The 13466-nt window shown below is 38.7% G+C and overlaps 1 protein-coding gene across 1 annotated transcript in view; it reads left to right on the top strand.

Moving 5' to 3' along the window:
- The window catches only part of DNAAF9 (dynein axonemal assembly factor 9), a 78399-nt gene that overhangs the window by 48769 nt on the left and 16164 nt on the right, over positions 1-13466 (top strand). The window contains exons 23-29 of the mRNA XM_042807763.1: positions 3106-3194; positions 3430-3528; positions 3791-3908; positions 5717-5805; positions 7835-7993; positions 10136-10261; positions 12238-12275. Of these exons, the coding sequence (XP_042663697.1) occupies positions 3106-3194; positions 3430-3528; positions 3791-3908; positions 5717-5805; positions 7835-7993; positions 10136-10261; positions 12238-12275 (718 nt within the window). The remainder of the gene's footprint in view (positions 1-3105; positions 3195-3429; positions 3529-3790; positions 3909-5716; positions 5806-7834; positions 7994-10135; positions 10262-12237; positions 12276-13466) is intronic.

Raw genomic sequence — 13466 nt, 5'->3', positions numbered from 1 at the left:
TCTATGGCATCTGCCTTGCAGACTCAAGATTGCTGTGGAGTGGACTGCCCTGCCATACAGACCTTCCCAGTCCTTCCCAGCGGCGTTATTGCTCCTGATCTTAGGAACTTGCATGTGTGAGAAACTCTGACTTATGTATGCATTTGTAGTGATTGTGTTGCTCGTTAAGTTTAATGCTCACCATGTGCTTTCGGTTTATCTTCTGAAGCCAGCGAGTGCTCTAAGAGCTTGTTTTCTAGTAGTTGCATTTTAAATGTAGCACTGGTGTATAATGGGCTACAGCAATTGTATGTAGTGGCAGAGGTTCTATTGTGTTTTTTTTTGCGGTTAGACACATTTGGATCGTGATCCTTGGGGAAGTTTTGTTAAAGTCTTTAAGTATCCCATATGGCGTTGTATTATTCTCGAAGTAGACTGGCTTCATGCATTGTAATGCAGAGGCTTTTAATAAACAAAACTTTATAACAATAGCACTTTTGAGGAAATGAGCCTGGAGATTTTAGGACTTCACAAAGGTTTTAGTATGTGGTCATAACACTGAACTGGAAAAGACCACCTAGTTCAGTGAGTAGTCCCCACTGGTAGTATTAATGTTACCATAAAATTTCTCCTCCTTTTGTCCTCAGTGTTTAGATTCCTCCCGCTGTTGCACTATTTCAGTGGTTGGGAATATTTTGTTCGGTTTTGAATTTTCAGCCTATTTTATTAGGTCTACTTTTATATCCGTGTTTTTGTTGGGTTTTTTCTTTTTTTTTTTCTTCCCTCTACCAGCCGACATCCTTGAGGTATTCAGAAATATTCTTTCTGGCTTATTTGGCCTAATAAAATAAATCCAGATCCTTTTTAATCTATCCTTATAAATAGTTCTCTTTTTCTTCTGATCATTATAATGCTTTTCTTTTGATCTGTTTTTTGGCTGTAGATATCCAAACTGTGTGTAGTATCTGAGATGAGGGTATTTGTTTCTTGTACAGAGGTAATAATAGTTCTCTCTTCTGAAAATGTTCAGAGGTACCCTTGATTTGTCTTTACTTTTCACTTGAATTAGTTAGTGAAATTTTTTTCAGAAATTCCTTTAGGTCCTTTCTCTTCCACTGATACTCCACCTGATTCTAGAAATGTTTGTGTGCTCATTCTTGCTTTCATGCATTCCTCTCCTATTTTTCTTTCTGTTCCTTCCATACTTAGATCTGGTTTTCTATGAAGCATCTCAATGCTGTGTAGACTGTCTCCCAGTTTAGTTCCCCAAAACACTGTCATTCCACTTCAGTCTATGCCAAATTTATTGCAGAGAGTGTCACGGGGCATTACCTAAGCAACTGTACTGGTGAATGTTCCCAGCCTTCTGCTGCTTTTTTCCAGTGCTATTTATTCTGGTCCTCCTTTGAGTTAGCTTTTTACCAAACAGTTCTATGCTGAGTTTCAGTTTCTGCAGTTTAACAGTTTCTCATCTGGCACCATACCAGTTGCTTTGCTCAAGTTCAAGTAGACGAAACATGTCTTTTGTCTTGAAGATGGCATCTTATGAATGAGAACTATTCATAAGATCAAGTGTACCTGATTGTGTAAGCCATGGAAACATATTATTGTATTTTGTTAGTATTTACCTTCAGGTATTTATTGATTTCCTCCCAAATTTTCTTCTAAAACTCTGCATGCCATTGAAGTCACACAGACATAGCAGTCATTCTGCAGACCTATAGTTACAAAGATTCACTAAAATGTAGGTACTGGTTTTACTCTTTACAACCATATGGCATAATATCTCTCTTACTGGACCTGTGCTTTAAGTATTCCAAACCTTCTTGAAATAGGGAACGGCAATTACCCGTTCCTCCAGACATCAGTGTATTAAATTCCTTGTAACTGAGACAGTTGCAGGATTTTGAGCACACAGAACCGCAATCTGGTTTGCAGATCCTGCAAAGAGAGGACAGCACCTTTCATGTCCTCACTCGAATTGGTAGGGGAGAAAAATTTGCTTAGTCTTTGGGATGTACTGATTTCTCTGGTGTTCTTCATCTTCTGTAATGCCACAGCAGCTCTTCTTAAAAATGTTAAGTTATACGAAAAGGACCGATTTAGTTCCATTGAGTTCTGTCTCAGGCTGACCTGTGTTTTCACTTTATCCCTAGCCCTTTGACTTCTAAGGAACAGAATTTTCTGTTGACCAGTGCTTCTTTCCATCCCTTGTAGGCATTTTCCTTGGTCTCTTTTACGTGTTTTGAAGTGGTTGGTTGGTTGTGTGGATCCTTCCACATAAGCAATATTGTCTTTGTTAATATCAAAAGTTTATTTTAGTTTGATGTTTTTTATCTCAGTACCCTTGTGTTTAGGATGCAGATTTGTTAATGGAAAGCAGTCTTCCCCCCCAGTTGTTTTGTCTTGTAGCAAATTATTGTGAAAAATGACAATGGCTGTTGCCTTTACTTATTAAAAGAAGGGAAATACCGAACACTTAAATGACTGTGTGATTCATCTGAATCTGATTTCTAGGTTCAGAGTGCCATTCATATTAATGTGACTTGGCTAGAGCAATAGGATGCGAGCCAAAACACCGTTCCCTAGAGAAACGAAGGGCTCTTTCTTTTTTTTTTTTTTTTTTTTTTTTTTGCAAAGGAGCAAAGTTTTTCTTAAATTTCTAGACATGATTACGGCAATCTTACCTCATGAAAATTACAATACTATTTCAAGGAGACTTATGTTAATTCAGTTCCTGCTGTAGAGCAGTTGGACTATTATTACCTAGCATTTTTATCAGTGAGGCATGCTATGACTAAAAGATATATGTACTGTTACTTTGGTGGGTAAATTTTTCTCCCAGGATCTTTTTCCCCAACTATTAAGATGGGTGGAAAACTAGACCATTTCAGTAAAGTCACTTCTTAGTGCAGTTCCAGTCTAGCCAAAGAGAAGCTTACAAAATCTGATCTTTGGAGACTCCTTCCATATTTTGAATTCTTGCAGCAAAACCAGCATTGCGAAACATTTAATGGCTAGTTAAAATGCCTGTATCTTATTAGGTGAACAAAACCAATTCCTAAACAAATTCAGAACAAATTTTGCAAATTAATGATGCTTATGCATAGGTCGGATTTGTTCCAGGTTTTCTCTTCGTGGCAAAACCAGACAAACTCAGGAGTATCTTTAAGGGTTGTCCAGGAAGAATTCCTGTCTGTGGAACAAAAGAGACTGTAAGTTCATGCCACTTGTTCCAGTGCAACTATACATTAACTGTGTGCTACAATTAGAAAAATGCTGTTGCTCATTGAAGATTTTGATAATGATTCAGAAGGGAATTTTTGCTTTCTTAGTGCAACACTCGCTTTATTTTTTTGTACTAGTTAATATGTAGCCATCTGGTTTATAGAAAAATAGATTTCTAGGTTTCTCCTTTAACTAACCTGTTAATTAATTTGCTTATTTTAGGCATTCCAGTGTTCAGAAGCTATTTAATGCCTTGTCTTTTCCTTCTGGGGAAAGATGCAGAGAGATGAAAATATCTGCTGCCCTTCCAGAATTGGAGAGGTGAGGAATTATTTTTGTTTTCAAGGAATCAGTTTTGTCAGAAATAATACAAAAATATTTTGGTACGTGTAATACTCATCTGAAAATTGCTTATTTAATAACTTTGTCTTCACACTAGATATTTTTATTCTGAGATTAATTATTTCCTCTCTAGGAAGCCTCTTTTTGACCTTCTAACAATCTTATTTTATTTCCCAACTATTTATATGAATGAAGTCTTTTGGTCTTGCTTGTAAGAAAGTAAAACTTTTATTTTTGAAAGGTTTGTGCAACATTTTACAGTCAGCAGCGTCAGTCACGAGCCAGTAATGAGAGCACATCTTCCTGTTCTATTGCAACAGTCAGAAATCATTCCTGATAGCAAAGCAGAAAGTGATAAGGTAAGGAAGCAACCCAACAATGTTTCCTAACATAGAATATTGAGCAAATATTCTGTCTGTCACAGTTCTACAATTTACTACATTAGGGAATGTAGTAAAGTACTGATGTATATTTAGCCATACTCTCTGCCTCCTTTTCTGGTTGCACCAGTTCACAGTGTGAACTTGTTTTGAGTCTGTTTCTTAGAATAAATTACTCTGCCCTGTTTTCCTGATTACATTACTTAAATTTTTTTTTCATTTAAACAATCTAATGTCCCTTCTGCCTGATAAAATAGAGGTAGAAAATGAGGCGTAGATCTTCAAGTGAGCGGTTTTCTCTAATGTCCAGGGAGAGTGAGCCCTAAAGCAGTAGCTTGTTTTTATGAATTGCTGAATAATTTAACTGAATTGTTCTCTGGAACATAAAAGTCCTTTAAATAGCATAGAGGTAGCACATGATATTTAACATTTGCTGATATTATCTGTAGAACACTCGGTTCTCTATAGGGGCAATAACAATTGTCAGACTTAAGGAGTGCTTTAAATAGCTTTTCAGGGAAAATATTTCCTTGTAACTTTCCAGCATTTGAAATCTGCCCTAAGCAAGAAAGTCAAAGCAGCAGGAATATAGTCCTTCTCTCTGAATGTTGCGGTATGGTGGCAGATTTACTTCCTGGGATCTAGTTCAGAGATCATTCTGACACTTGGATCAAGTATTCATCAATAAACCCTTATGACTTTTTTTAAAATACAGTTTTAAAGTTCGTTTAACTGTCTTTGTGTATGTTTAAAAAAAGAAAGAAAAATCTTTTCTTTTTAATGTTTATACCAAATTCCATAAAACATGCAAACATTCTGAGTTACTTCTCTAGATCTGTTATGAATACTCATTTTCTGTGAGCATCTGAAAGTGATTTTGAGGATAGGATACACAGAGCCTGCAGATGACTATCTTCAGATACCATGTAGTTAGACACTGGAATTAGGTAATTCGCTAGTAGCGGGATGTTATGTGGCCTGATGGCTGGTTACCAGTGTGACATAATTTCTTAAGTCAGTCTCAGCACAGAGAGTTGTTTTGGTTGTGTTTCATCCACAGCTCATTTTGCTTACTTCTATAGCCCGATCCAGTATGCAGTGTAGAAATACACACACACCCCCCCCCCACACCCCTTCTTGGAGATATGCTCTGACTGCTTTTCAGTGTTTCTTTGCTATGATCCCTGTCTAAACACCCCAAGAATACGCATCATGAAAGCAGAGTTGCTTTATGCAGAAAAGCTTTTCGTATGTTGGTGCTCTTACTGTGCAGCTTCTTCCCTATCCTACAGAAAATGCAGCTTTGCTGGAATAAATTTTGTGTATAGCCTGCTCGGTTCTGTATCAGAAATGTGGAATTGCTCTTTGTGTTTGACAAGACTGATGTACACCATCACTTCTTGAACCATTTTGCTCAAATATGTTTGATGTTTTCAAATGTACCCTGTTCATCATAGGAAACATCACCTAGTTGGTATCACTTGCAGTGTTTTGTCTGACATTTGCATTAATACTTACACTTCAGACTATATTTTAATGTAAACGTTTTGATAATGCTGTTTACTGTATTTGTTAGTTATCCTTTCACTGTATTTAAGGTATGAAAACCAACATAAAAATGCATCTTTCTAAAATTATGTGTATCTGCTTTAGGTTTCTGTGGTGAGTGTCACTTGTGTTTAGACTGAAGATTTTATCAAGAAAGAAGCTTTATGTGTGTGCAGCTGTTGTAGCTCATTTCTGGTCTTCAGGTTTCCCCCCCTTCTTACCTGTTCCCTGTGTTTCAGGTGGTTATCACCATTATAACAGGTCTTCCAGGATGTCGTTGCAGCGATCTGTGTGCTTTTCTGGTAACTTTTAACAAGGAGCATGGAAGGTTAGTACAGTTTTGGTTTTATAGTCCAAAGCACTGGTTGTACTAATCGCCACAGAACTACTCAGCGTGAAGGGAAGGAATCTATCAATGTTTCACTTTATTTAATTTGTAAACATATATGTTCATAAGAATGAATTCAGTAAATACTATGAGGCCCCTTAACTAGTTCTACAGAACATACTGTAGGGTAGAGTATTTTTACTTTTGTTCTATTACTTCAAGTGTGATAAATAACAGAAGAATTTTGCTTTCGCTAAAAGTAATTAAACAATTACTTTTATTGAGTTAGGCTAAAGCTATTATTAGTAACACGATCCAAATTTTAAGAAAAGTAAGAGAATTTACTACTGGGAAAAGAAAAGGGAGGAATTGATCTGAGGAAACACCAGCCCAACAGCCCCCCCTCCCCTTCTCGGGATGCTCACCAGATGGTCCATATCAAAGGGTGGTAACTCCTTTGCAATGGGATGAGAAAGAACAGGATGGGCCATCCCTGGTATCTCCTGTCCTTGAGATAAGAGAGGAACTGAAACCACTGAGCCATAAAGACAAAGGAGCTGCAAATTAGCCCAGACTTGAAGGACAAGGTGTATGTGACCACAGGGCTGAGTTGGCGCAGAAGGAAGGGTCAGCTAGCGAACACCGTGAAGAAGACTCGGGGCCTTCATCTGCAGGCCCCTGCCCACTGCCACCGGGGAGCACTGCGCAGGCGCCACGGGAGGAATTTGGGGTGGGGGGATATGTTAATGATTTCTCGGAACTAATTGTAATATTCCCTCCCTATCCTTGGAGTAGTGATGCATATGTATTAGGGTAGATGAATATGTAACCATTTATACAATAAAAGGGAGCCCCTTTGGCTCCAGGGCGCGCCATTGCGCCCAGCCCTGTATTCTTTGCTGCACTGACTTTGTCCCCAATAAAACCTTTTTTTTTATATATACATGGGCTTGTTTCTCACATCAGGTATCTCATTTACCCACCTTATGCCAGGTAGATTTGCCTTTAGATTTTAGACATTTAGATAAGAACAGCAGCACAGGAGATTTCTCTGTCGATATTCCATATTAAGAATACCACAGGTATCACCTTAGATCTGTGATGTGTCTGGAACTATCACTGATGCTACAAACAGTTTAGAATAATCTTAGAAGGGCCAGATGAATCCTGCCTTAAGCAAGCGTGGACGTTGTCACAACTTGAAGGAAACTGGTGAAGAGCTTCCATTTGTTGACTTGTGGTAGTGATTCTAAAATGCAATTTTCATGGATAAAAGACTATGCTAACAGTCCTTGCTACAGCATGGTTTTTAATCTGACCTGGTTTCTATTCTACAATAGCAGGAGGATACATTCACGACATCTATTGTATGGCCATAAGAGAAGTCCACTGTAGGAAAATGCCATTCTGTGTCATGATATAGCTTCTGGAAAATAAAAAAAATAAATCCTTTTAAATCTTACAGCCAAACACCTTAGCATTTAATCTTAGTAATGATTTGGACTGTTTTCTTTGTATTCCTTTTAACTCAGTGCCTTGATATTAGCAAGTTGGTTCAGAACAGTTTTGTGGTTCTGTTCTTAGGGCAAACACATAAAGTGACTTTTGAATGTTCCGTAATAATACATTTCATCATGTTTTCCTGCATATGTCATAATTACTCTTTATTTTTGCAGTGTTTTCATGCCCAGAATCTTTTGAATTGGATTCATATAATTTTTGTTTACTGCATCACTAACAAAGATCAGAATTACTCATATGATGTGCTTCTTTGAAGAAGCTGTTGAACATGGTTTTATTAAAAAAACAACAACAAAAGCCCACAAAATCTTTTGGCACTAATGTAAAGAATGTGCTTATGCTGGAAATGATAAAAAGCCAAGTAAATTCCTCTTTCCCATGTGGTATGAGAGAGGTGGAATCTTAGGGCTTGTCAAATTTATTTTTAGTCTCTTGGTTCAAAATAAAAAGAAAACAGAAATACTGTGTCACAGAACATTAACTTTTTTCCTTGTTTTCTGTTGTTTAGGTGGATAGTTTATCGTCAAACTATGGACAGTCCTGAATGTTTCAGTGCAAGCCACTTCCAGCGGTACCTCTCCAGTGTCCTGGAGGCTCAGCAAAACCACAGTGTCCGTCAGTCCACTTATGCTAAGAAGAACAAGCGTCTCTTGGTGGTCTTGCAAGGGTAAATGATTGAAACTGTTTGAACTGTTGCATGGAATGAGGGATTTTCTGTTCCCTTCCTATTTCTGTTTTTAAACTTTCCCATCACTGAAGCAGTCATATTTCTAAAAGTGCTAAAGTGGGGTACTCTGAATTCTGTTTTACGTATGTAAAAACTCAGCTTTTTTACAATCTGTTAATTTTATTGCTTGTTACTCCATTGGAAAAAAAGGTATCTGTAGTCTTCCTTCAATCATATGGAAGGAAGGACTGAATTTGGTGCTTCTTCCCTATTTGGGAGATTAATTTCGGGCTGCTCAAAAGAAGTTTTCCTGCCCTTTCCAACTACATCTTAAACTGTTGTTAAATGACACTTTTTTTATTGGTGCATCTGTGTGATTTTGTTTTGGTTGGTTATCTGTCCTTAAAGCCTGCTGGAGTACTTGCTGTCTGTCTTTAAAGTCATAGAATTAAATGAGGGCAATAACGCAGAGGTAGCTTGAGATTGTGTTTTAAGTTGCACTCTAGAGCTGCAGGTAAACATTCAGGTCCCCAACAGCAGAAGGACACGGAGCTGCTCGAGCGGGGCCAGGGGAGGCCACGAAGATGCTGGGGGGGCTGGAGCAGCTCCCCTGGGGGGCCGGGCTGAGAGAGTTGGGGGGGTTCAGCCTGGAGAAGAGAAGGCTCCGGGGAGCCCTTCGAGCGGCCTCCCAGGGCTTAAAGGGGGGGCAGGAGAGGTGGGGGGGGACTCTGGGTCAGGGGGTGGGGGTAGGACGAGGGGGGACGGTTTTAAGCTGAAAGAGAGTAGGTTTAGGTTATATATAAGGCAGAAATTGTTCCCTGTGCGGGGGGTGAGGCGCTGGCCCAGGGTGCCCAGAGCAGCTGTGGCTGCCCCCTCCCTGGAAGGGTTCAAGGCCAGGTTGGACGGGGCTGGGAGCACCCTGGGCTGGGGGCAGGGGGCCCTGCCCGGGGCAGGGGGGTTTGGACTGGATGATCTTTAAGGGCCCTTCCAACCCAAACCAGCCTGCGACTCTGTGATTATGACCTCTGAAACTACTAGCAGAAAGCAGGCTGTCAAAAACTCACTTGATACAGCAGGCAATATTGAAGTAAGACTGATTAACATGTTTCAGATAAGTGTCATTTTTCTTGGGGAATAAAGGTGAAGACTCTGAGCCATCTCTGTTTGACATTTGCATCTCAAGCACAGTCTTTGAGAACAAGTCTCGTCTGCTATATGTTTGCGCACTCAGTTTCTGAGTCATTAGCAGTTACATAATCTAGCTTGAGGGAAGTGCTACCCTAACCTGGCTGGAGTGGTTTTGATTCCCAGGCTACCAAGTATTCCTCCTTTTTGCTAAGAGTGTATGTATGAAGCTTAGCATTTTCTTCATTATGGTCCATTCTGATAGTGTTAAAAAGCATTTTTTTTTTTTTTCCATGGTAAAGTCAGGTATTGACTGGGTGGTATAAAGTCCAGTGATGTGCAAAATAACTGATATTCTGGCAGCAGCACTGGCTTCAGGAATGGCTAATTACAAGTTTTCAGTGCTTTCTGGGTAGTTGAGTGTTGGTGTAGACAGCTGTAAAGTAGCTGGAGTTCTCTAAATAATCCATTAACTTGATAACTGACAGTATAGTTTTGAGAGAAAATTGCTGCTGTCTGAGAAATAAATACCCAGAATAAAAACTCAGTATCACCTAAACTTCACTATGATACAGAAATATAATACAGCAGTGGCTGGAGTACTGATAAAAAATGGACGAATTAATTATAGAAGCATGCTTGAAATGGAATGCTGATAAGTGAGAGGTGTTGCTTTTTGATTTCTTTTTTTACTTGAACCATACTTAGTGCTTAATATGCTTGGCAGTTGGCATAACGTGCTTGTATTACATTATGCTTTTTGTGTTTCCTGAAAGCTGAACTTGTCAGTTGTTCAGTTCAAAATTTATACTGCTTTTCTCTGTCAACAATTTCTTTCTAATGTTATTTGCAGTCAGCTTAATTTGTCTGGATTTACTAAGTTTTGAACTGCTTTAAAACTATTTTGGTAGGCTTTTTTAGAACTCTAACCTTCTTGCAAGAAATTGATTTCTTACTAGATGTTGAAATGTGTCATTCTGTTTCTCTGAAACCATATTCCATTTTGTTTTCTTACAGATATACTGATGTTATTGATGTTGTACAGGCTCTGCAAACTCATCCTGACCCAGATGTGAAGTCATCTTTCATCATTGGCGCAGTTAATACTTGTGTAGAGCCACTGAGTTGCTATATGGAACATAGGTACACTTTAAGATATTTTTACTAGTTTGAAAATAAATATCTAAGCTTGAGACCACTTTTATAATAATTATATATACTTGATGGTTAAATCCATCGAGGTATTTGAAATCTCACAACTGCTAGGTATTCCATCTTGGATGAACGTTGAAGTGCTCTTTGATTTATAATGATGACACTTGGTTTCCACTAGGTATATAATTATATATAATATTAATGAAAGTTTAGTTTGTGGAAGAATTAACAAGGATTGTCATTAGCATACTGCTTAAATATGTATACTCTGGCTAAGGACTCTAAAATCCAGACAGTCAACTGTGCCGCCACGTGTGCTTTTTAAATCATTCTTTTTCTCACATTGTTTTTGTGAGCATGACTGAAAATTGAGATGTGTATCTCAGTTTGGGTTATTGGTTGTGTCACTGCTTTTGGATGTTAAATGAAGACTTTACAGATTTTGCAATACAGAACTTATGGGAAGCAGGCCCAGATTTTGTTGAAGAGACTGACAAAGCACGGAAGCAAAAGCATTGCAAGTATTAAAATCTGATATCCTGGGTTACTGCAGAGGCAGGGTGGGGAGGAAACGGTAGCAAAGCCAAGTTACTGACATTTTAAAAGAGCGTGGTATGGTTGCTGCTTCATAGTGTATGTATGTGCTCTGTGCTTCAGCAAACGTGGAACTAATTTTGTAGACCTATCTGTAAAATTGTAATACTTAAATTGATTTGTTAAAAATAAGTTGAAGCAGTTACAATTTTCAGAGTTCTTAGCATTGCTGCTATTTGGGATAAAACTCTGTGCATCACAGCTGAGAGGTGAACTGCCCAATCGTTTTATAAAAAGTGCATTCCTTAAACTTCCTAGCTGTTTTTAAAACGCTAACCAATACGCTTCTTGTGCTTTGCACTAGTCAATAAGTAGACATTACCTTACTGCTGCTTTTTATCTCCGTGACGAAGAGTATAAATAAAAAATAAAGACTACATAAAATATTGGTGAGTTGATGCTGGAGTGCTGTTTCAACTTGTTCTTTCCATAATTATAGGAAAGACAAGTTCCATTCTTAGGGGTTTTTTTTCAACTTACTAACGTGTTACTGGTCATGATACTGAGTAGTATTTATAGCACCAGTAGCCTGCAATCCTTTGACTAACATTGTTTGTCTCCTGAAGTGCAGAAGCAATTGAAGGAAGAGGCTTAGCCTGTGCTGTAGACTATTTGTGTCTCGCTTTGAAGTTTCTTCTGATAAGAACTTATCAAGTAGCCATGTACTGACAATGACAGATCTGTCGGTTGGGAAGCTTTGGCGATTTCACTGTGTGAATTGAGAAGAGTGATTTTAGTATCTGACTTGAAACTTCCGCATTCGAGAAAATCAAAACCCTCTCCTGTCTCAGAGTTCATTACTGTAGAGATCTAGCTCTTTCATGAGCCTAGGATGAAGCTCTTCCCCGTGTTGAATAGTAAGCCAGGGCAGGGGAGAGGTACTTGAAGGGGAACAGATAAAGTACTGTCTGTCTTCTGGAGCTTCTTTTAATCATCACTTGCCTGACACAATACCAGACATTGGTGTGATATGTACAGAAAGCATTATGTACATACAATCTTACCATGAATAGTACCCACCATGTTTGGAAGGCACAATTCTTCAGGGAAGCTTAAAATTCCTATTGTTTAAATAGGAATTAAAGTAATACTGAAGCCTTTCTGATCTCTTAGAATATAGAATAGATGGTGTGGTGGGAATTGGCTCTTCAATCCATTAAAGAATTTAAACCATCTACAAAACTGATTCTTGCGGAAGAACTGCCTAAAGACAAAACATACAGGGATGTTCCAGTTACAGGGATTGAAGAAAGGAAACATGACAGTGGGTGGGATAGTAAGACTCTAATTGTCAGTGTCCAAATGAATGTAAATGCTTCACTTAAATAATAATATCCATTCTTGATATACAAACTTCTGGTTTTTTGTAGGCTTCTCTTTCCCAAGTTCTTGGACCAGTGTTCTCAAGGTATGTGTCGCTTTTCTTGACTTAGAGCTTTACAGAACAAGTAGCTGAGCCATGTGGCCAAATAAATACACTGTAAATGCATGTAGTCAAGGGATCATGGTAAACTCTTGGAGGTAAGAACCCTCTGTGCAAGACAGACAATCTCTCTCTGCACACGTTATTAAACAGCACAGGTGCCTGGAGGAGATGCAAGTATATGGAGCATGATGCATTCTGCTTGTCCTCACCTGGAGGATGGGTTTCCTAAGACCATAAGTTAAACTGCTTACCTTGAGCTGTTGTAACTCGTGCTGTGTTGTTAATCTAGGAGCAAAATGGATTGCATTTCAGTTCCATCCTCTTTTGGGGAGGCACGAGGAAATGGAGCTCTCCTTCCTGCTAGTTTAGAAAAGGGAAAAATGAGCTGGTTACCTCATCCCCCATATCCTCTTCTTAATGCGGTGTGGAGGAGCCTTGCAGGGTTCATCTGACACTGCAGCAGACAAAAAAAGCTCACTTGCAAAAGAACCGTTTCTTACCTGCATGTTCAGTTTTATATCCTGACTCTGAGATGCTTCATCCTCCTTGTCGGGCTCGGAACTCAGAACAACTGTTGGTGTAAAAGGGATACCATCCTTCCTGACCTGCCATCAAATAAGTGCTTTAAGTTCCAAGAGCAGAAGCAAATTTGGCTATAGCACCTTTACAGTTGTTTTTAACAGTTATATTGCCGACTTACAACATTAAGACCAGTACATGTGGTTTGTGTATATGTGAGAACAGATCTCTTCAGTCAGATAATCTTTATTTTAGACAGACTATAAGCTCAGCCTGAAATTGGGTAGACCAATGACAGCTGAGGTTTTTTTAAGTTGCTGTCTGACTGCAGTTACTGCAACATGACTTTCTCATCTTATGCTCATGTTTTCCCAAATGAACTGCAGGACTGTAAATTTTGTGTTTGCGTGTTTGTGCAATTTTTGTGTTGGCATTTAAATGCAATTGTCAGAGCAGGATGCTGTGCTCTTCTTGTGGCTGTTTAGACTCTGTAGAACTCTTATTTTGCTGCCAGAATTATGTCACCTCTCATTCATGTGTGAATGGAGCCCAAAAGAATGAAATCTGAAAGAACTCAAAAGAATTAAGTTGCAAACAAGCTGGAAAGTATGTACATGCTATTATAGAAATCAGTATTTTATTCTTATTTTGAGA

Source organism: Tyto alba, unplaced genomic scaffold (genome assembly GCF_018691265.1).
Source record: "Tyto alba isolate M040663 unplaced genomic scaffold, T.alba_DEE_v4.0 Super-Scaffold_6, whole genome shotgun sequence".
Classification (NCBI taxonomy): Eukaryota; Metazoa; Chordata; class Aves; order Strigiformes; family Tytonidae; genus Tyto; species Tyto alba.
This window is presented reverse-complemented; position numbering and strand designations above follow the sequence as displayed.